The sequence below is a fragment of the Petromyzon marinus genome, chromosome 8, assembly GCF_048934315.1.
Source record: "Petromyzon marinus isolate PM22_M1 ecotype Great Lakes invasive population chromosome 8, UKy_Petmar_22M1.pri1.0, whole genome shotgun sequence".
NCBI classification, from domain to species: Eukaryota; Metazoa; Chordata; class Hyperoartia; order Petromyzontiformes; family Petromyzontidae; genus Petromyzon; species Petromyzon marinus.
Genome location: NC_133674.1, coordinates 10,560,863 through 10,585,545, shown reverse-complemented (window position 1 = coordinate 10,585,545; position 24,683 = coordinate 10,560,863). Strand labels below are relative to the sequence as shown.

Here is a 24,683-nt window from a genome sequence, read left to right as displayed (position 1 = left end):
AAGGGTTTCTAAACCCCTGCAGTGCCTACATTAAGCAATCATCTTTTTTAAGTGTCCAGTATTTCTAACAATTAATGCGTTAATGATGCATTGGAAGGACGATGATATAAGCCGACACGATTACCAAGCTCAAAAAGTGTATCCATGCTCAAATGGGCCCAGGATGGTGCTCATGTATGTTGGAAGCACTGAACAATTGGTGCGAAATGATACATTCCTATGTTGAGGACAAGTATTCCCATTGAGCAACCACTGCTGACTTCACACAAAGTGGTACTTATTTTATCCACACAATGACGAGCTCAGTGTTCTAAACCAAGGAGACACCCAACTGGATATTTCAATCTTCATTGCTTGAAGAAGCAATTTGCCATGCAAATATGTATTGTTATAAAAAACGATACTCTATTAATCGCTGAAAGTATAACGAGCTACAAATAATGATAGTGCAATATACAAACACTGCTGATCCCTAAAAGGCATCTCACAGCCAAGTTTCAAAAGGGAAATTAAGGACAGTGATTAGAGACCGCTCCCAAAAATTAAGTGGATGGTGCCAAAATGAGCCCATAATGAGGTGCCTGGATAGGGCCGACACCAATTTCAGAACACTGAGCTGGAACAAATGGTAGCCAACTAAGGTGAAATAGCTTACTATTTATGGTTGAAATCAGGTCATCAGAATTAATATTATTACACATTCTGTTCAACATCTCAACTACATTTGCTTTTGTACTAGATTTGTTCTTTTCTTATTTCCAGCTGAGGAACTGTTACATGTATTTATAGATCGAATCAGGTAACACTGAATACAGCCTTAGGGAAATTTGCATCGTTACAATGCAGGTGCTGCAGCTGACGTGATAATACAAAACATCACCCCCACGGACAGCTTACGGAGTTGCCATTTTGTGGTCAAGTCGAGAATGGGTTTTGACGAGACACTGTAAGCAATTGTCTGGCATCTCTTTCGAGTTGAATCCCAATGAGACATGATGCACCACTGTCTACAGGGGATTACTGTGATGAATGACAACTTCACACTGCCTTGACGCTGATAGCAACTGGGATTAAATTGGCGTATATGTTATTTATTATACACATGATATCAAGGACTATTAGCATGACATTATTTTGTAATTAAAGTTGGTAAGGGCACTCATGACATGTTATTTATTTCAGGTAAAAAGGTTACCCTGTTCAAATGTGCATTAGGGTCACACTCATCTTCAACGGCAGATCTGACGGAGATAGTGGTGCAAATTACACATGTCTATGGCAGGGGACAGTCTCTCTTACGGGACTATTGATTACTAGCCAAATGGTACTAATTCTATGGCTCAAATATAAATTATCAAGTCAACTCACTTGACCAGGATGTGAACTCACAACCTTATGATCATGGACGACGTGTTCTAACCACAGCACTACTCATATGATTAATTCATCCACAATTCAAGAGGATTATTTAAAATCTTTTTGGAAGGCAACGCCAGCATACATTAAATGACAGGTCTGACTTCCAGCTCGCTCACTTGCTCGATCCATCTCATCCTATAAAATGTCCGCTATAAAGTATTGCAAAGCATTTTTAAAACTGTATTATTAATCGTGCGTAAATGCATATGTGTTGAATATGCAAGAGTGCAGAACAGGAGTTTTATTTAGGGGTCAGCAGGCATTATCACAAGTATATACAAGCCCTAAGGGCCCCACACTGTGATAAGGGCTCCACGGAAGCAAAGGCACACCAGTTTTCCCCTCTGGCAGCTAAGAGTTGCAGAGTCAAAACTGTGATGTTACTGCCAGATCTGTTAATTAAGGGAAAATATTCAATATACATAAATATACAGGGGTGTGGTGGTCCAGTTTTTAGCACACTACAAGATGAACCCAGAAATGTCAGTTCAATGAATGGCCAGAACTCTGAAGATGTGTGACTTTTGGACTTGTCATACCCCAAGTGTTAAGCATTTACCACATTAAATCACAAACACAGAATTATAACAAAAACATATATTTCACAAGCGATAATTTTAGGAAACAGCCCTTAAGAGTCGAAATGGTGCAGAGATTGACTTATTGTTAGACATGATACTTAAAGCACAGTGGGATTTCCAGCAAGTAAATCTAACTAGTCTGAATAGTGGCCATTCACCAAAGTGTTAGCCTACTATATGTTATGTTCATAAGGCACTGTGAACTTGCCAGGATTAACGTGTTAAGTTCTGATTTTATGCTTGTGCACCATTGCAAAAACTACCCCGAGATATCTTTACATGAAACCAAATTGTAATGCTTTGCATAGAGCTCATCTTAGTTCACACAAAGCCAAGTAACAAGCAAAAGTCTACAAGAAGCATTCTCATAGCTATGATGGTTAAGATTGATGTGGATTGTCCAAGCTGTGCAAATTATGCAGTGAAAGCCTTGTGTGAGAGTCTACCAAGGATATTAAAAACCCTCTTCACTCAATGTGCACTTTGCAACCTGAAATAAAACAATCTAATAAGCAATAAAGCAAAGGCACCAACCACGAAAATAGGATCTAGTCTCTATGGGCCAAGGTCCGGTCATTAAACAAAAGTACTGTGGCATATTTATTTCCATTATGTTGCGTGCAAAATATATTGTCATCAATGTATACTACTTAAAACTACCAAAGACATGTGAGCCTCCAGTAGGTCAATGACATTCACAAACATGGGAGAGGATTAACCACTGTGTCCTGTCGGTCTCTAACCACCGCACCATGGAAGCAATGGAAAGGTATGCTTGAATCGCGTAATGCTTAGCATTCGTCTCAGAAAATGCGCACATGTTTTCCAGCCGATAGGAATTCTTGCTGTCCGATGGGAATGCCACCTTTCCTAGCAAACTTCAGACTGTCCAATAAAACTCAAAGGGTAAATGTTTTCCAAGTGCTCCATAATGAAGATGACCAATGTTAATTAAAAAAAAACTCACTGTAGTAGTTGCATACCAGTCCTATATTGCACTGATGATTCCTAATAACAATTTACAAATAATGCAGTTGCAAAGTTTCTTTCGTAGCCAGGACACATTTTCAACATTGTTAGATTGGTGAACAAGAATAATAATGCTGTGCGCGCGCACACACACATCCTCTAGGCCTGTACTGCTTCGTGGGTTTTGAACATGGTGCCGTGTGATTTCAGTAGCCTACACCTGTGCCTGTGTTATTAGAAAGCCGTACCCGATGTTGGAAGAAGGAAGGGTCCAGGTACTTATCAAATCGACTCTCAAATTTCACTTCAGATTTCTTCCATTTCACCTGGAAAATAAACACATGGTAGATGCACTTTTAGCAAGGGTATAACACACCAATGTAATTCAAATAGCATATTAAATGAAAACATAACAGAACTCTAGTTATCTGTGGTCTGGTTATCTGGGGATTCAGATATCCGGGGTTGGTGGAGCATGGATCGCTCTTACAGTTGTCTTTTCAACTGCTCATTTGCAGTTACCCCATCGAACAGGAGTTATAGGCGTGAGAACTCCAGTTATCCAGGGGAAAGGGCGATGAAAAGTCAGGTATTGCCAAACTTGCCATACCTGAAAATCTGGTTTAGCATTGGGTGGAACCTCAGGATTAAAATGAAGGAATTCAACAATGACCGTCACCCGACACCACGTGTATCACCGTTTTCCCAAAACACAGGAATCAAAACAGTGGACGCAGAGCGAGTTCAATAGACCGAGAGCAGCCTTACGGAGTAAGATAGCGGGATCTTGGTGTTGGGCACCAGCTTGACCTTGGACTCGCTCGTCAAGTTCACATCCACTATCTTGTTGTCTTTGTAGCCAATTTCCAGCTTCTTGTACGTCCACAAATACTGGCTCTCCGCGTTCTCGTCCGCCTCACCGACGATGCCTGCACGCACAGAAGACGACGGGGTCGGCACAGTCACGCCCTGTGCAACCTGGCTGCCTAGAAAGCCATCGCAAACCGCCCATTCACGTTCCTGGCCAAGGGTTAAATCAGTGGAACGAACGGAGGAGACTCTCACCATTTGGTGGTTTTAAATGTAAAATGTCAGCAACACGGGCTTTCGGTCAGTTTTTTTTTACTAAAATGTCTTTGATTTCTAATTTATGTCAACAGGGAACACAATGGAACAGTGAGATAGATGCAAGAAAAGGCCAGCAGGCTTAGTCAAGAAGTTATCGTGTACATATCCATGGAAAGTAATGAACGTTCTCATGTATGTTGAACTTCTTTCGCACCATACATAGCCAACCGTGCTAATCGGAAGTGTCAGTATCCATCCTACATTGGTTCACAACTCCCATGAGCATCGTGCTAAAATCAATGACAATATCTGCCAAAGAGTGCTTGCATTTCTTCATTTATACGCAATTAAAAAGTCAAAAAATATACAAATGAATGTGCACATTTAAACCATTGAGTTAAATGAAAGTTGTACAATTAAATCCAAAAATTGAACACAAAATTCCACTGGTTGAATGCCTTACACAAACGCCATACATCCACTTACCCCAGATAGGAAGATCATCGATGTACATTTGGTACCAGTAGTGATTCTTCACAGCGTACACAAAGGATTTATGTTTCTCCTTGTCCAGTTCAATGTTGCAGTAGGTCGTTTGAAAAACATCCTCTGGAAGCAAAGGAAAGATGAAACATTTTATATATATAAAAAAACTTTAAAGAATAAAATGAAATAATTCTCCACCAGCTATAGGATTAAGCAATGACAGGCAACCAATACAAAGGATGTCATTACTGCATTATTATGCATACCACGATATCCATTGTTACACTGATGCAGTCTATCCCTAAAGAAGAACATGTACAGTAAACCCTTGCTAAGCGCGTGTTCTGGATTCGCGAGTATTCCATATTCGCGAGTTACAAAATGTTAAATGTACACCAATTCCTTATTCGCCAGACTCCAGTATGCGCGAGAGTGCGTAGTGCCAGACCACCGACACCGGGGAGGTGCTTGCGAAATTTTACATTTAAAACTATCTGCGCAGATTAGGCCACGCTCCCCCCTCAGCTGCCCGAGTAGTCCTCGGTCTCGCGGCAATCCCGCTCCGAAACCGCTCTCGTGCCTTTTTACTTTATACAGCAAAACCTCGATATTTTGGTATTTTATCACTCGTAATTGGGGATAATTCGACACGGCTGCGCTTTCGGCACGTATACAGTATTAGTAATTCGCCATGAGCCGAACTGCCGTACCGACTGGTCCAATTTCAGCGTACACGTGGAGGGACGCCACGCGCCGCGACTAAAACGACGACTCTCCAAGTGTTGCCGCTTGTTCCAAGTGGAGAGACCAAGGACTACGAAGGCAAAAATGGAAACATCACCCCTCGCACTTTCCTGTTTTTCACCAGCCAGCCCAGGCCTCCCGGCATACTGGAGCTGGCTTCTCATTATTGCTGGGGACGTCGAATTGAATCCAGGCCCGTTTTTCCCTTGTGGCGGCCGCGGCAAGAACGTCAATGCAAATTCTATCCAATGCAACGGTTGTAAAGCTTGGTACGACAAACGCTGCACTACTTTAGCCGGCATCCCCAGTTCAAATTCCAGCTGGTTCTGCAAATATTGTACATCATCCACTCCAACAACTCCACCTTGCACAACCACACTAGCACCACCACAACACCCATCGCAACCACCGTTACAACCACAACAAAACGTCCACAACAAAAACGACCTAAAAACCCTCAATGCTGCAAAGCCTTCACAAACTCTTAAAAACCACTTGTATTATAACTTTAAAAAAGCCAACTGGCCACTTTATACCTCAGAAGCATTATTCGCCAACAACATCAACCATATCCACACATCGGCACAACTCTGAAAATATTTTCAGAAACATCGCGACTACCACCAAGCACACCATCCCGGCGGGTTGCTACAAGCAACACCTTCCCTGCCTCCCGAAAGAAGCCTCAACGCTAATAAACCAACCAAACACTATTAGTTTTGTTGGTTTATTACACAAATGCCAACCTTAAATATTGAAATCACAAAGCTAATCAATCAAGCTAAAACTGAACGCTAGCACGAGTTTGTTTAATCTTTTGACCACCGCCAAAACTCATCAAAACTTTGGAAGACCAAAGCCTTAGACGGACACTCCAAACCGCCACCCAATAGTGCAATCACTTTCAACAACAAATCCGTCATAAACAACAATAACATCGCCAACAACTTAAAACTTTTTTCATCAGTCGTCCCACACTCTTCCAATAAATCCACCCGTCAAAAAATCCATCAAATAAATTTAGCCATGAAGAGGTGAAACTAGCTATCAAAAAAGCCAAAAATTATTCCGCAATTGGCCCCGATGGCATTGCTATGCCCCACCTCAAACACCTCGGCCCCCTTGGCATAACGTTTCTCGCCTCCACCGTTAACGCCTCACTCCAGTGCAACATCATTCCGGCCATCTGGAAATCATCGACAATCACCCACTTCCAAAACCCGGCAAAGACCTAAATCAAGCAACATCCTACAGGCCGATTTTCCTACTTTGCCCATCAATCAAGATTTTGGAGGCCCTCATCCTTCCAATCACCAACTTACCTCCATCATCTCACCAACATGGCTTTCGCCCTGCACACTCAACAACAGCTCTTCTCAACCGAACCACCCAAATTGCAAACAGTTTCAATGAGGAAAAACCCCCATCCTGCACTAACGTTGCTTCCCTTGACCTTAAAAATGCTTTCTCGACACCGTTAACCACCTCACGCTCATCGACATCATCCAGGGTTCTACGCTAACATCAGGCCTTGTTTGCTGGCTAACAAATTACCAAAGGGGCCGCCAATCACGCACTCTCGTGATATTCAATCCTCGTCACAAAACATTCATGCAGTACATACCACAAGGTTCCATAATATCCCAAGCGCTGTTAAACACCTACCTCCACGATCTACAAACTCCTCCAAAAGGAATACAAGTAGTCAAGTATGCTGACGACATCACAGTTTACACTTCTAATCAAAATATACCCAAAATGGAAAACTCCATCAACTGGTATCTAAATTGGCTCAGCACTTTCCTAGCCAATAGATCGCTTCAATTCTCAACATCCAAATCAAGTCACCCTTTTCACACCTGATCCTCATCAAGCCAACTTACATCCCAACGTCATAATAAACAACCAACACCTCCCACTAGCAAAAACCCAAAAAATTCTAGGTGTAACCTTTGACACCATGTTCAGCTTCGCTCAACATGGCAAAAACGTCCATGGAAATGTTAACAAAGGAAATAACATCTTACGAGCTTTACCCGGCACATCTTGGGGTCAACAAAAGGAGACTTTACTCCTAGCCTACAAAGCTATTGGACGTCCCATCATCAATTATGCCAGCCCCATTTGGTGCCAAAACCTCTCCTCTACATGTAACCAAAAGCTCCAAACTGCCCAAAACCAAGCACTTCGCCTAGCGACAGGATGCCACCTCATGGCGCCCATTGACCATCTCCACCAGGAAACCAAAGTTCCAATTCAAGAACACTGCAAGCTTCTCACCAATCAATATCTGGCTTCATGCCACTCGACAACGCATCCTTGCACAAAGCTACTCAAAGCCCTTGCACCCGCTAGGGCTTTCCTTCAGCTCTGGAAACGTGCAATCTACTTTAAACGCTCTTCCACCAAATAAATTTTGAACCACTTGCACACCGCTGCCACCATGCACCGCCTAAACGCCTACAAATTCCAATGTCGTGCTCGGGGTTTGGCCCCCACCCATAGCAGACAACGAAAAATCCCTGGCCCGGGCATCTCGCACAAAACTGGCTCAACTCCGTTCAGGTTACTGCTCCATGCTAGCCGATTACCAAAATCGAATCGACCCAAACGCCCCAAACTGCTGCCCTTTGTGCCAAGCAACGCCAGAAGACGTCTCCCATATTCCCAGTTGCCCAAAACGCGGACCAAAAATTAAATCGATTCATCTCTGGCTAAACCCTTCCAAAGTGGCGACACATGCCACCTGCAAACAAAAAGTGCGAGGAAACACAACTAAAACAACGACTCAGTCGAGTGGCGGCGCACATGGTGGGCGTGAGTGCAGACCTGTTGCTTTGGACTTTACCGTGTTTCTGCACTGTGCAAGTAATAGAAATGGACTGAAGTATAAATCCCCGAGTCTGCGAGACAAATCCAAAGTTTTGGATAGAATTGATGCAGGTGTGTCAATGCATATGGTGTGTGAAGAGTTTGACGTAAAATCAAGCACCGTTTACGACATCAAGAAAGGCCAGGAGAAGATTAGGAAGCATGCCTTGGAGTTTAAGTGTATACTAAGTGCATTAAGCCCTCCCCCCCACAACCTCTGTCACTTTCCACATGGAACCAACCACATCCTCCTTCACCTCCAGTGCTGGTTACTGATGGTAAGTAGAACTTTTTTTAGAAAACAAATTTGGGGCAGGAGGCACTGGGGAGTACCATTGTACATAATTCGGAAAATTGAATAATTCGACAAAGCCAGTCTTATAAGTGTCGAATTAACAAGGGTTTACTGTACGTACTTACGGCTGACTCGTTTATACATTTTGGTAGAAACGTGTCGACTGTGAGGTCCATTAAAAAGACCGAATGCAATCAGGTAGAGTGTTGCTACGAGTGCTCCCCAGAGTGATAAAATAACGGTGCCGTTATCAAACGCCTGCATCTCCCGATGAGTCATCCTCCTGGATTCCTCGGCACCATCAAATCATCATCAGCAAATTGTCATAAAAAAACCATGTAGTTCTTCTTAATTAATTTATTGTAGTCATTGTTTTTAAATATTTACCACTTCCCCCGCTATGTTCACTCGTACCAGGAACATACCCCCATTTTAACATTGGAACAAGGTTTCTGCATTCGCAAATTCTGAATTCGCGAGCGTTTTCAAGAACGTAACCCTTGCGGATCGAGAGGGTTTTCTCTATAGTGGCTATTGTCTACATCACCCATTGAAAAGAGGTGATAATACCCCCGGATTACAATTACTCAATGTCAAGTCAAAGCAACTCCTTGCTCAAATGTACATGTGGTGGCACTCAGCTCCAAGAGTAGCCCTAGGTCGATGTGTCAGGGGCCAGTCCCATACGCAGAACCACCACTAGAATTCCCATTGTGATACTCAATTTATCGACCTTGGATGGTCGGCTGGGTCAACACCCAACCAAGAGTTGAATCTGCTATCATTTGATCGCCACAGTAACTCATGCTTTCCATGATTACACGTGGTGGCAACTGGGGTAAGACGGCACAAGGTTAAAACACAAAAACAAACCAGGTGCTCCATTTCAGCCTGTGTAGTCTGCTCCAGAAAGTATCAGCGAGTACCTATAAAGGCTGGCAAAGGTACATGAGAAAAGGTAGACAAAACCATGTATACCCAGTTGGCTTTGTCTCCCCTGTGCTGATGTACACCACCCCACTGCACGAGCTACCCATCTCAGGGAGAGCAGGAATAAGTGAAGCACAAGACATGTTCACATATGCGCACATGCCACTCGGTGGAAAAGGTAAGATTAAAAAATCAGGATGTTAAAATGTTCAGCAATGCAAACTGATATTAAAAGACAGCTGCCAAACAAGCATCATCACCTTTGGACAAGAGAATTCACTTTTAAAATTGCTCACCTGATACGCGGTGATTTTAAACATTGCATCAAACTAAAAGGAGATAAATTTCGATTTACAGCTTTCGTGACTGCAAGGATTCACAGTGAGAATTTTATTGTTTTATTTTATTATTTTATTCTCATTCTACGTGACTTTACCGAAAGAACCAAAGAAGATACTTTCTAAGACACAGATTCGCTGACTGTGCAGAGCCGACCACAACGTTTTCACCTAGGGTTATACTTGAACAGTAATAGCCAATTCCAGAAATGTGCGACGAATATTGAAACCATGTAAATCAAATAAATTTACAGGGTAGGTGGCGGCGACGGATACGATAAAGGATGGACGCTGTCAGCGACATAAATATGGGCTGATAAGTTGCAAATCAGGTCGTGGTGTTAATAAAGTGATGATGTATTTGTGTATTAGTGTAGCTAGATTTGCTTTATAAGAAAGAGCACTTGCCCAATCCCGCAATTGAAAAAACCTATACGACACCAGGTGGAGTTTAAATGTCACTCCACAGAAACTGCACTCATTACCATCCAGAACCACCTGACCAAACTCGGCCAATGCACGTCCCTCCTCAGTCCTCATTCTCCTCGACCTCTCCCCGGCTTTTGACAATGTCGATGATCCCACTCTTCTCTCTACACTCTCTAATCTGTGCATTTCCGGCACCACTTTATCCTGGCTCCAATTATATATCTCTTCACACTCATCTTCGGTCTCCTTCAATCACTCCTGCACCCCTCCACCTGTCACAGGTGTTCCCAAGGCTCTATCATGGGCCCCCTTCTCTTCTCTCTCTACATCTCCCATCTCCAAAAACACTTATTTTCTCCTTTAACGTCTCCCAACACTTCTTCGCCGACGACATTCAAAATTCTTCTCTTTCTCTACTTTCACTCCGCATCTCTCTTCTCGCATTTCAGCCTGCCAAACGGCCCTTCAGTCTTGGATGTCACTTCACTTCCTTGCTATAAACCCCTCAAACCCAGGTTCTCTTTTTCCCCGCTGCTCTTTCCCCTCCACCCACCCCCACCTTCCCACCCTTCTCACCCCTGTCCCCTCCGCCCACAACCTTGGGTGTCCTCTTTCTCCTCCTTTACCCTCGCCTCTCAGATCTCCGCCATCACCCGCAAATGTCGCTTCCACCTTGTCAGCATTAGCAAATTACACTCACCTCACTCAGTTCACCGCCGAAGTACTAATACACTCACTAATATTCCCTCGGGTTAGACTACTGTAAATCTCTCCTACTCGGTCTCCCAGCATATGCATTAATTCCACTACAACAGAACCAAAATGCGTCTGCACGTTTCATTCACAACCTACCACACTGCTCCCGCCCCTTGCCCTTCTTATAGAAATGCACTGGCTCCCCCATCTACTACAGGTATCTATTCAAGCTCCTTCAGCTCGTATTTAAATCTCTGCATGGCCTTGCTCCATATTACCTCGCTTCCCTCGTCTTGTTTTATGTCCCCTCCCGCCCGCTCCGCTCTCAATCTCTCCTACTCCTAACCGTTCCCCCCTCTCCTTGTGCACGATCCCGTTTCAACTCCTTTTCCCTACTTGCCCCCTTGCACTGGAACAAACTTCCCTTCCACATTAAGCGAGTACCTTCCCCCATCTAGTTTTCGCTCCTCCCTCAAGATCCACATCTCTTTTCCCTGGCCCATCCTTCCCTGCATCCAGAAGGCACTTCTGTAATTCCAGTACCCACTAACCGCCCTCCCTATGCCCCATCCCTTTTCACCGTATCACTTTCAGTTACCAAAATTGTACCCCTCAGAGCCTTGGATAAAAGCACTATATAAATATAAGATAACTGTACTTTGAATTTAGTAAATTTATGCAAAGAACATAAAAGCCAGGCTTACTTTCATGAGTCGGGGGATGACTTATGAATTTGATATTGGGAAAATATGTATCAATACAATCGATGTATTGGGCTAGATCACCAAACTTGTCGAATGAGTTTTTTATACAATTGATTTTACTGTACTTGGTCAGGACACTTGGTGATGCATGATCTATTTTGCAAGGAAGCCCCAGATGCCTTTAGTTCCATCAATAATCCAAGAGTATGTGTGCTCAAATGAGCATAAGGCAATCGTGCATGCTCATCTCCATCAGCAGATGAGACAGTAGTAAGTTTGTTTAACTTCTTTCGCACCATACGTAGCCAACCGTGCTAATCGGAGACGCGGGAATGTGACCTCACACCTTGTTATGCAAGAGACAAATCTCTCCATAGGTAAACAACTAACATTTCCCAGAGGTATTTATTTTATTATCCCCATAGGGATGTTGGGTTGAGTTGATTTGAATTCAAGACCTTCCAACTGAGTTTGGTCTAACAGAGAGTAAAAAAAACAGTGGCTGTAGATAAATTATTATTTCGAGATTAACACACACCAGTCCACTCTTGAGAATATCAACAAGTCTTTACGGCCCACTTCACAGGAGCAGGCACGCGCAGGGTAGCAACGCTGTGGGAATTATCTGCTGTGGCAACCAAACCATGCATTTAATAAGTGTCTCCAGTGGCAGGCATGCTGCTCACAAGACTACTACAACAAATTACATTTACTTTCTACCCAGTGCATATGCAGGTGAAAATGTTATTTCTACTATTAGGCTCAAGGCTATCAGAGGGGATGAGTAAAAAAGCCAATGCTTATTTTAGTAGATAGGCACTTTTGGATGGTCTACAAATTTGCTTAGGAAAATATGTCTCTTGAAGCGAGGCATATTTCATTGAGTTTAATAATATATGTAGTACTGAGAGAATGTGGCCAGAAAGATTTGTTTGTTAGTCTATATTTTACTTTTATGGTTCTGTATCAACAAAATCGCTTTTACTTTATTCCTAATTTGGACGCATTTCATGTGATGTTTGACTACTTGCCAGCAATCGTACTTTACACAAATAATTCCCAAAATAAAACTGCCAAATCACTCTTTATTGCCGATTTGGCCATTGATCCAACAAAGTTGTCCGCAAAGCCATTTAACAAAGCACATGAATATGGCCAGTGTGTAACGTTTCTGCAGTGTTAGAAAAGATGGATACATCTTACAGTGATCTCTGCAAGTAGGGTGGGTGGACCATGCATATATTATCATGCATTGGGCTGTGCAGAAAGTCAATTTATATATATGGGTTCTCTCAAGGTACTCTGATAAAGTAATCAGGCGGCATCAAAATTAAAACTGTTTTCCTATTCATCATCATTCGCTATGGTCAATACACTAGTGGATTGAGGCCTCCCCAAGCCATTAATATTGCTCACAATCCTGTGAAGTAGTAATCCACCTTAACACCTGCACACGAGCAGGTATAATCGCTCCATCTCCTCGCTGTACGTCCAACGTGGCTGAGTACCCCAAGCAAATGTGCAATGCACGTCGCCAACCGATTAGCACAGTTAGCTATGTACGGTGGGAAACAAACTCAACATAATATTAAGAACTTTCATCATTCCTTGTATCTAGTAAAGCTTTACTGCACTTCAAGATATTTTCAGGAGGGTCCTGCATTGCAATGTTTGGCCAAGTACAGCATCGAGTATTTAGCATATGGGAGGAAACTCGAGTGAGAAAACGGGTAAACACTCAAAGCTCCACCAAGAGTGATTCACAAACATTTTTACTTTACTGCCATCCCCTGGCCACCTTGCAGCCAATGGGTTATACACATCTGTGTGCATGACCAAATCTGGCCTCCAAATAGCTGAATGAAAGGCATGCACCAGAGGGTGTGTGCTTTGGGGGGAAAAACGGCATACGCATCGCGTATGAGGAATATCTACTTACACGTATGGTAAATGCGGTTTATCACACAAGTGGGGTTGAATTGACTGGTTATGTTGCACTGATGCTATTGTTACGACATTGCGGTGGCCTGTTTGTGACAACTAAGGAAGGTGATCGCTCACCTTTGAACTTGATGTCGAGACCACTGAACTCGAGCTCCGTGCCCTGCAGGGCCTCTCCGAGTGTTTCATGGTAGTGGCTTATGCTCTTCTTGTTGCCGACGCAGAACGGCAGGGAGAAGTACTTGTAGGTCTCCTGCCGGTTGTGGTACGGCCCCACGGTGTTCATCCACAGCACCACCTCATCGCCATCCTTGTACTGCAAGGTGAGCGGCACAAGGCAGGACACGTGAGCGAAGACGCGAGGGCAAACCAACTGCTCCAAACCAGTTCACGTACAAAGAAAAAAGCGGCCGAGACAAAAGCGTCTCGTCACTGCTGTTGATATGACAGCTTCTTGCCATTGGTTCCTTCCCCGATACATTCTGTAAGTGTTTTTAATTTTGAGACCTACCCTCCGGGTTCAACTTTTACAGGATCCCACCATGTGGTTTCAGGTCTTTTCTTTTGCAGAAAGGAAAGTTAACACGTCATTTGAGGTCCACTTACAATCTCACCATCAGACTTCTCTTGGAAGCCAACCTCTGCTTGTTGACTCAAAATGCCTCTCTCAGTAACCTGTCCTGCTCCATTCTGTAGGTTTCCCATCTACTATAACCACTTCTTGATTAAACCAGATCCTGTATAACACGTTCAACTTTGAACTTACAAGTTGCTTTCTGTTTCAGAGAGCATTTATGTACAGAAGTAGACACGAAGCATTTATATTTTAATTACTCCTGTTCCTGCATACCAATATTGACATAGGTCTCAATGGTTTATACCAAATATACAAAGTTCTATATCGTGAAGGTGGCACACAAAGGCCTGTAGCTTTAAAACACATCTCTCTGGTAGCCACATTCCACCTCCAATTGTCAGTGACATTATACCTCCAACCACATTCCAACTGGTTCACACAGATTACTCCCAGCCCTCTTGACTTTTCTTCTTCTGCTCGTTTTTTTTGCTTGCATTTTAAAAAAAAGATGACTGTCATCATTGTGCCACGGGCAACCACGCTAGCAGTGAAGCATTCCGCACATCACACACCCCTTCAGCAGCAGAACCACATGTTACATGGTGGAACCACCTGGTAATGATGGCATGAGCCTGACGTTCTTCAAAAGTCTATTCTACACAACCTCCAAACTCCCTTTGTTGCAGCTGTGCAAATTAGTGGTTCTCTTTGTGCCTAATCGGTCAAACAAACATACATATCTTGCAGTAAAGTGACAAAACAAAATACACCATTCAAGCCATAAATGATGCAAACCAAAGCATATTCTGCTCAAACCAGCATGAGACAGCACTAATCCCTGTTAAATCTTGAGCCAGTGGTGAAATTCCACATTCCTATGGTGGAAACCAGTGTCTTCAAAGGACAACAAATGCTGACTTCCCATTAAGTGGTACTCTTGTTAATGATCCTTAAGGGATAACTGACCAAACTGTACCCCACCTGGGATGCAACTGCAACCTTCAAATGCGTGTGAAGGCAAGGTGAATCACTTTGGTTATGATTCAGCTGTGGCCGGATATATAATAATCAAAAATTACTCTCGGGTGGGAATCTGGGACTCAAACTAAGGACCTAAACAGTGCTGGCTCATTTGTCATTACCATGACAGGGCCACTTCTTAAAATTTTACTTAACATATACAGCAAATTCTGATATTCATGTTCTCATCACACTGAAATGGCGAAACGTTTAGTCTTTGTTAGGCATACCTACGGCATGCCAAAAGACACCAGCGTTATATATGAGTGATGACTGCAAGTGCTTTAAAATTAAAACGTGCTTATTTTTTCAATTGTCATCAACATCGTATTGTTGCTGGGGGTCTGCCAAGGACAGACATGCCCTCCATTAAGCAACATTATCTTAACAAAATGGACTACATTCAAATTTACACAACACAGTAGCTCCTACTCTTGCAAATACAGCCACAGTATCTTTAACATCAACTTGAAAGCAGATGGTGGGCATTGACAATGCCATAGAGCATAACCACATGATTTGACCCAATAAAACTATTTCACTTGACACTTTGACGGTTAAAGCACCAATCACTAGGTTATCCAATATCTCATGAATATGCAGCCAAGATCTGCCATATTCTATTCTGAACTTCTTAGTCGATTACTTTCTCATCCTGTGATATTCCTACTATCCTTCATGAGCAACAATGCTCCATAATTCTTTATTTGCCAAGGTAAAGCAGCATATCTGCAAATCTACACTTTGAATAAGACTCACTCGTAACAAAAAAATAAACTGCATTACTAAAAATTGACAAAATGTTTCAGATTCCAGGTGCATGAATAAGGGAGGCACCTTTAATGCTTTGTCGAGGTATCATAGGATGAGTAAAATTTTGAGGAAAAAAAATGCTGCCACAAATCTTCAGGTTGGCATGACTACAATTAGCAGTGACCACCCAAGAGGTCTGTTCAGTCAAATTATGAGCAACCACCCTTCTAGCTCATGACCATTATAAAATACATTATTCTGGTAGTCATATTCTTTCATTGAAGTGTGCCATTTTCTTATTTGTTAAATTTTTTTAATGCTATCAAAGGTAAATATGCTTGCCCTCAAACAATACATTTTCAGAAGCTGAAACGTGCTGCATGTGGTTATATACCGCCGTGTGGCACTGTGGCAGAAAGTTAAATCCACAATTGGAAGGTCTTGAGGTCAAATCCCCGGTGGTCTGGGGTTGACCAAGCCAATAATCCCATCGATGGTCAAATAAAATGTGACAGTCAGTGTTTGTCCTCTTGAGACACCGACTCCTACCAGTGTCTCCATAGCACAATATTAATTTGCACAACTGGCTCTGGACCATCAACGGAGATGAGCACCACCCCATGCTCATTAATGCAGGGAGACACTTTAACTTCTGGTCAAATGCGCCCAACAGAGCTCCAGTGCATTGCAATTCCCGGCGAGATAAAAAAAACTACCAGTGACAGAACACATGTCTGCATGTAGTACTCAGGATTCAACCGATGAAATTTGGGAACGACTCCAAGTTGCCAATTCACTAAATGCACTTTCAGGATTAAAGGTTAGAGCATGGAGAGTGGTGGGAAATGACATTGGCATGTACATATGTTAAAAACGCCCGGGGGACTAAGGATTGTGTCCAAACACCTGTGAGCAGCTACCGTGGCAGTGCTGCATTCGTACATTCTCCACTACGGCATTGAAAAATGCCAATTTCCATGATAGGGGTCAATCTCTTATAGGAAGGTCACACTTTTGGCTTCGCACGAAGTGATATTCATTATATTGAGCATGGGACAGACGATGGACTGAGTTGGTCCCAATTGGGAGTTGAATTTACAGCCTTCTGATTGTGAGCAGAGCCCTCGAGCTGCAATGCACGTTGGCAAGTTATTTCTTGTAATAGAATTTAAAAAAATCCAAAAACAATTATGCCGAACATGTGTGCAACACTGATGCAAATAAAACAGAAAGCAGTTCTATCTAGCCTCAAGAAAAGCAAACAACGCACAAGGAGATCAATTACACAGCCTATTTACAGAGGCCTGCTAAGCCTGAAAGATTACACCTCACCTCTCCATGTTACAAAAGAAGTGCAATTCATATATTCTCGGGCATGCGTCATTCATTAAAAAAAGAGACTTTAAAATGCTGAACACACGCAAGCATTCACCAGTGTTTCAGTTAGCATACCTATCCACTCAATGTTTTATCATGGTGACATCAACAGTTTGGGCGGTAAAGTTTGACAGGTGGCACTCGACCCACGATCAGAAGGTTGCATATCAAAGCGTTGATGGTGGTCAACTATTCAAATCGACCTGAGACAGTCCAAAAAATAGAACCCAGTTTGTGGGAAAATCCACAGTACTGAGAATGCAGAATTTACACCACTAGTACCACCAGCTGGTAACAAAGTTGAGTACTACCCAACACTTGAACAGGAAGACAATGACGTCTAAAAATATATCGACGTACACACCCACTTACGGAATTGTGCAATGGTCCGAGATCACTTAATCGGAAACTAAATACGTGCGAGTTTTTGTGTGCACACTACTCGTCTCATTTGTGACACATCGTTGCCTACCCACATTAGCTCCCGGCTTGCCATTATGTGAATGGCTGGCCCATGTTGGCTAAAGTCGGCTTGCATTTCCACGAGAAGCACTGTTACCGTGTGGTGATGACAGGAGATTTGTGCGCATAAACACTAGGAAGTAATTATAGGGCGAGTCAGTCTTGACCAATGAAAACTGAATGAGGGATGTATGCGTGGTTCGACTCTTTTACTTCCGTACCCGAATAGTTTGTTTCCTATTCTTGGTTCTTTCGGTAAAGTCACGTAGAAGAACCAAGAATATGAATCCCTGCAGTCACGAAAGCTTTAAATCAAGATTGCTTCCTAGTCCAAATTACTTACACCGACATCCAAACTACCCAGATAACCTTGGTTTTGCTTGTACAACTGTGGTTCAATCATTAACACTCCCACACCACTGCTCCAAACTTGGCGTGGTTATGACAGGTGTGCTGAGCAAAAAAAACTGAAACACTAAGAGCTAATCCAAAAAAACCTCTTATGGAGCCAGGATCTGCCAGAAACCAGACTCCTCGTGACCAAGCGTACAAATTGCACACAATGTCACAATCGTAGTGTTACTCGAGCTGGTGACAAGTGTTAATATGCATATGGGCAGCCTGAACGATCCGTTTAAGAGTATTTGGCTCTTGCTATAAATTTCCACGTGATAAGCCACTTTAATTGAGCTATCAATTATGGCTAGGTCGCTTCTAAAAGAGCTATACATATGTGGTAAAATAAAAAATAGCACATCTTTTTTTAATATAGTTTTAAAGAATGTGTGGCATGCACCAATGGTTTTCAACGACAAATCCAAACTTCAACCAATGGTCGTTGGCAGCCAATGTACACACAATGACACGGAGCAAATTACTGCAAATTACAAGTGCGAAAGAAGGACTTGATAAGACCATGGTCCTTACTCCATTTTGCAAGGAAAGAGCCATGATCTATTTGCAGTCCAGTAACCACTACACTTTTTATTACAAGCTGTATACATCGGATGCCATACGGGCAACATTCAAAAATAGTACAATTTAGTTTTGCTAAACATCCCCATTTTTTACCATGGTGGGAACTCAAAAGGAGATAAGGATAGTCTATTGCAAGTGACCTAAATAAGCAAAATGCCAACGCCATAACATTAAACGAAGTATAACAATGTAGTAAATATAAATAATAACAAATATACTCGAGAAAAAAACACCTATTCGCACTCTCAGCACACACAGACACACACGCTTACACGACACGCGTACAAATAAGCCCCCAAATCTTTCTTTTATAAATAAAATGGAGATCTGCATAATAGTAGTCACTTGAGTAATAATTCATGCAAAACTTGCAGTTTAATCCCATTAAGCAATGCATGCCGATACATAAACACAGCCCAAACACAAATGTGAATTCGCATACATAATATATGCATTTATATAATTGCACATCATTGCACTGCCCACTGTACAGTACAAGCATATCACAAGCGTGCGCGTGCAGTGCGCGCACCCACAGGAACCTCCTTCGAACCCCAAGGCGGGTGATGTGGGCCAGCGTCTATAAATGCAGGCAGGGCCAAGCTGAAAGCACACCAGGCCACATGACCCGTCCTTTGTTACACGTTTTAGTCGGGAGTTGAAAGGAGTGGTCGTTCGAACGGCACCCGCCACTGACGTTCGACTACAGGATGTGTTGCAGGGATTTAACTCGCGTGCCCGGGACTGCTTGGCAATGCACAGACGACCAGGCCGGTTTACTTACACAAGTCCTCTAACAGACACACACACACACAAGCAGTATTAGTGTACAAATGCTGCCGATTAACTGTCGCACATGCATTACATATCCTGTAACAGGACTTCACCGACGCTGTTAATTCTAATCAAACGTGCCATATGCATTTTGATGTACTGTATTGCCGTAATTTCAATACATTATAAGCACGCACGTGCACTGCATGCAGACGACTGCATAGGCGTGTACGTTACACACATGCAGCACTGTATGCACACAAAGTACGGTATATAAGTGGCGCCGCAATGGTTAGCGCACTGCACTACGAAGTTATGAACCCGGCTACCCGAATTCGAATCGCGGTCAGGTAAACAAGTGCGATGTCTGAACCCCTCACGAACCCACAATAACCGGCGTGGTGAAGTTATCCAGCAGTGGGTCGACAAAGGGCCGTAATATAAATTGTTCGTGTTTAAAAGTACACACCACTCAATGTAACGTAGTTTGTGTCGGGCAGTACACTACGTAACCACAACTACATATCTATACATCCACACACATGTACGTACATGATACAGTACTGTCGCTTACATATACAGTATATGTACACACATTAACAGGTGTGCGTGCACTCCTATTACCTGTGCAGACGTGCCAGATGGCACCCACACATATACACGTAACCTCTACAAGTATATACGCTGTGTACATCCACTATGCAGTAAAACCTCTCTTAAGGACGATCATTGGTTCCACGAAACCGGTCAAGTGATTGGGTCGTTAAGCGAGTATAGGAAGTACATATTATAAAGGCTTCATTCGTTACGATAGCATCGGAAGTTACCCTTTCCACCCCCAAAAAAAACGTACTTCATAATATTGAAACAATGCATATGAATACATAAAGATACAACATAAACCACTAAGAGAAACTTGGTTAATCGATGCATTCATTCATCTTTACTGTACCTACAACAGCCCCGTCGTGAACAGGGGCATGGTCGGTAAGCGAACACATTGGGCTCGACGGAGGCCCATCCTTAACAGGGGTGGTCGTTAAGAGGGGTCCCCTACTGTGGTGCAGTTGCAGGCATGTGTTGTACACGCTTGTCAGTGCGGGTTGGTGAAGGCGGTGGGGAGGGCATAGACGTGGGAGCCGGCGAAGTACGGTACAATAATCAACGTTGCTGTGCGGCCCTCTGCATCCCAACACGTAACACCATAACCGCTTTGTGCCAACGTGGAGTTCTCGTTGGCGGAACCCACACCTGTACCTGCACGCATGCACGGACGCGCTAAGAGTATACAGCAAACTCGTCCCCGTCTCCCCTCCAGCAAGAACTCGAATGAAAGTTAACGTGGATCGCCGCATGGGAGTGTTCCTCTACGTTGGTGGCCCCGAGCCCTTTGGTGTACATACATTCCACATTCCCATGGCGGTGTCTAATCTTCCCAAAGGGCATCCGCTGTTGACTGTGCCGTCACTGGTATTTACTTTATCGACATGGTAAGGTTCATGAGCCGGGTTCATGTCGCGCGAGTGGATGCACTCTTGACAGACAAAAAAAATCCACCCGCCCGGTTGGATAGTTAACGAAATGAGAGAGGGAATAAACGGAGCCACACGAGCAAAGAGGTAAGAAGGGGGGGCAATGAGACACGCACATAGAGAATCACACAGTCAGAGCCAGGGGGAGTGACACAGGAAGAGAGGGGGGGTGGACAATCGCTGAGAGACACGTGGAGATACAGGACACGACTCGGGGCGAGAGACAAGGAGAGTTCATGTCGCGGGGAGACACGAGACACAGGCGTGTGGTGCAGTCAGGCGAGCAGAGGAAACACAAATAAAACATACAGAACGCAGTTCGAAAACAACAACAAAAACGCATACAGATATAAGAACAACGCGAGACGGTACGAGCCAGTGAAGACACACGGGAGTTAACAAAAGTCAGTCCGTCGGAAACACGGCAACGCACGGCGATGTGCACAATGAGACAGGAAAACGGTAAGACACATTGTTTCGGATCCAGGGAGATTTAGGAGAATCGGTCGACGAGAAAGAGACATCGACACACCGAGAGAGGACGTCGGTGGCTACACAGTGAAAGTGAGACGGGGCGGCGAGCTCACATTGAGACGCGTACGTGCTCCGTGATAAACGGGCACGGCTCTCTGTCCCCTGGTTGTGACACACGATGAGAGACAGCGCTGACACGACTCAAGCGAGCCACTCCCCCCCCAATCACCACCACCACCGGGTGCAAGCTGCCGTCTGCGAGAGAGACGGGGGCCACTCTCGCTACTCCCCTTGTCAAGACAGGGGAGTGCCCCGCGATGCTGCCCCCCAACCCCCAACCACCCTCGCTCGCCGCGCATGGCCCCCCGTCTCGCCCCACGGTATCCGCCCGCCTCCCCCCCCCATCATCTCGCCTCGTGGTCGTGCTCGTCCGCCTCCCCGAGGCCGCACAGCAGGGGCAGCAGCAACGCGAGCACCGGCGCGAGGGGCGACGTCCTCATGGCGCTGTCCTCACGGGCGTCAACGACAGCAAGGGGCGGCTCTCTCACGCTCACGCCTAGCGAAGCGGGTACTTATCGCTCGTATCGCCAGCTACCAGCTACTAGCTGCTAGCTGCTGCTGCTGTAGTTATTATCGCCGTTGACGCTGCGCTCTTTTGCTAAATCGCTGCTCCGCCCGCGTCTCGCTCCCCGCTCGCTGCTGCATCCGCAATATGGCGGCGGCGCGGCCACGTCACCCGCCCCCACCCTCGCCCCCGCACACTCCCCGCCCCCCACCACGCGCGCGTCCCCCGCCCGCTGAGTCCACAGACGCCATGTTGGTAAGGGGTATGGGGGGGGTGCAGCTGCCCCCGATCATTACAATGGGGAGGGGGGGGGGTGTCGGGAGGGGAAACTCAAAATGTTCACTCATAGCACTGTTGCCTTGAAGGGAGAAAACAAAAAAACAAATATTTAGGCGAAGTTTCGGACAATGTCCCTTCAATGCACCATCAGGGGTAACACCCACTAAACTGACCCATTACCCGAAACGTCACCTCTCGCTTCCTGTGTAAGGTCACGGGGTTATTGACGAACGTGTTTTTTTTTCTTTTTGGTTGTTGCTGTTGCGCTTTAGCGCCCCTCTGCCCACCAAATACACTGTACACAATGTGCAGGGGCGTCGTGGTGGGGTGACGTCACGCTGCCCCTCCCCCCTACCCAACATGGCGGTACGACGTACGCGGTGGAGCACGTGACCCTCGGCTCGCACCCCCGTGAGGCGCGATTGGGTGTCGGCGTCACCACGTGACGCGCCAGGGTGATGGTGGGGGGGGGGTGTTATGGCTCGCCAATCGCGTGAGTGCGCGTGCGACTCGAGATGACGGTCACGTGAAGCGAAACGGACCAATCGGGGGGGGGCGGTATTTGAGGCCCGAGTCGGAATGTTGTGCTCGGCGTAAGCCAATCAACGCGGGCCAAGGGTCGTGCGTGCCTTGACGACGCGCACGATCCGGGTAATCGACTCGGATAATCGAATCGTAACGCTTTGTTGCCCCCCTCCCCCATTCACTCCCCTTCCGCTCCCTCTCTCGATACTTCACTCTGCTTTAGATTCGATTTTTGTAACGATTCCATTGCATTGCCCATGATCGGATTGATGGCGTTTGGGTCTCTCCCGCTGTATTGGCGTGCATGGCTTTAATGGACCAGCTCCGGTTTGACAGCAGAGGTCTCACTCCCCCGAGTCAGCCGCGGGCGGCGTTTATGCTTTTAAGTCGGCTGTGTGGAAGTTACCTGGTGTCAGTCGCTCCGCACACGAAGCTTCGGGGGCTTCTCGGCCACGGTCATGCCCTCCCTTCTCAATGCTTTTAACACGTGGACCCCCCCCCCACCCCCCCCCATGGAACATCTTCACCTTGTTCGCTAAAGGGCTCATCGCAAGCGCCTTTGAGTGGGCACGAGCGAAACATCGCACAGGCAGCAAATGGACACGGCTTGAGCGGGGTGTGGGGGGGTAAACCTCCTGGTTCTGTTGACACCTGGGGTGTGCATAACAAACGAACACAACGCTCACAATTCCCGTCGCATGCGCTAGCGATTCCCGTGTATAAGGTAGACTAATGGATTGCACATCACGGGCCTCGATCACAAACTTGTCAACAAGTTCATCCAGTTTCTGCGAGTCGGATGCGGAGTGGGACCGGGCCAAATTTGAGTGACTTTGCTTTACCCTTTCCTATACTTGGCACTCCTGTCATGGATGTTGTATTGTTGTTGTTGTAACTTTCTGACCTGCCCCCTACTGGAAATTTGTGACAAAGAGCTTAGTAGCTCTTCGGATTCCCCCAGTCGACTGATTCTGGTTTGTAAAGTCTCGGGGGCCGTCCATAAATGACGTCAGGCGATTTTGGAGGATTTTTGACCCCCCCTCCCATCGTCACAAAAAGTCAGGCCCCCCCTCAAATATGACGTCACAAAGCTCTGCCCCCCCCCCCAAACAAATAAAACATGCTTCAAATCGCTTTAAACTATTGTCGTCATTGTAGTGCGTATTTAATGTGGCTACTGCACTCTGATGTTGTAGGAGAAAACATTTATTAAAAAGTATATTTAATTAAGTAGAACGTGTTGTCTTTATGTATTTAAAGTTGCGCATTTTGATGTGACGTCACATTTCTCAACCCCTCCCCCCCTCGTCACACATCGTCACAAAGGTCTGACCCCCCCCCCTCCCAGGTGCGTGACGTCATTTATGGACGGCCCCTAAGGTCTGAATTGGTCTGTAATAAGGTAGATACTGACAAAGGGGTTGATAGGTATGCAACCATCCCAATGCTGAAATCTATTTAAACTCGCCTTTTGCCCGTCCGTGTATTGAAGTAAATCTGAAACTTGCAAGAGAGCAGCACACCGCGACGTGATATTCACTGCATCAATGCGTGTGCAATTTGTAAGGGCGCGGTGACACAGACTTATTTCATTTAAAGGTTATAATCCCTTGTTCATCACGACGTCCTTTTTACTTCGATGTCTCAGCAACAGCGTCACGGAGATCACGTGATGACGTGAGGGTTCTGCCTTTGTAGTGAGGGTTGTGAGTTGACGCCGAGGGGGGGGGGAGGAGGCGCCTCGCCCCCCCCCCCCCATGTGTAGTGATTAATATTAATAGTGGGGGGGGGGGTGTTCATTTGTCAGACGTCACCTGCTCATGATTATTAATGTGGGGGGGGAGGCTGTTCGATGTTGAGTGACGTCACCTGCTCATGATTATTAATGAGGATTGG

The 24,683-nt window shown here is 45.0% G+C and overlaps 1 protein-coding gene across 1 annotated transcript in view; it reads right to left on the bottom strand.

The window, feature by feature from the left end:
• Window positions 1–22,152, bottom strand: part of TM9SF3 (transmembrane 9 superfamily member 3) — a 62,533-nt gene extending 40,381 nt beyond the window's left edge. Inside the window, exons 1-5 of the mRNA XM_032949701.2 lie at window positions 21,832–22,152; window positions 13,592–13,787; window positions 4,524–4,646; window positions 3,738–3,898; window positions 3,218–3,295 (exon numbers count right to left, since the gene is read on the bottom strand). Coding sequence (XP_032805592.1) covers window positions 3,218–3,295; window positions 3,738–3,898; window positions 4,524–4,646; window positions 13,592–13,787; window positions 21,832–21,918 — 645 coding nt within the window. The 5' untranslated portion in view covers window positions 21,919–22,152. The remainder of the gene's footprint in view (window positions 1–3,217; window positions 3,296–3,737; window positions 3,899–4,523; window positions 4,647–13,591; window positions 13,788–21,831) is intronic.
• Between the last annotated feature and the right edge of the window lie 2,531 nt (window positions 22,153–24,683).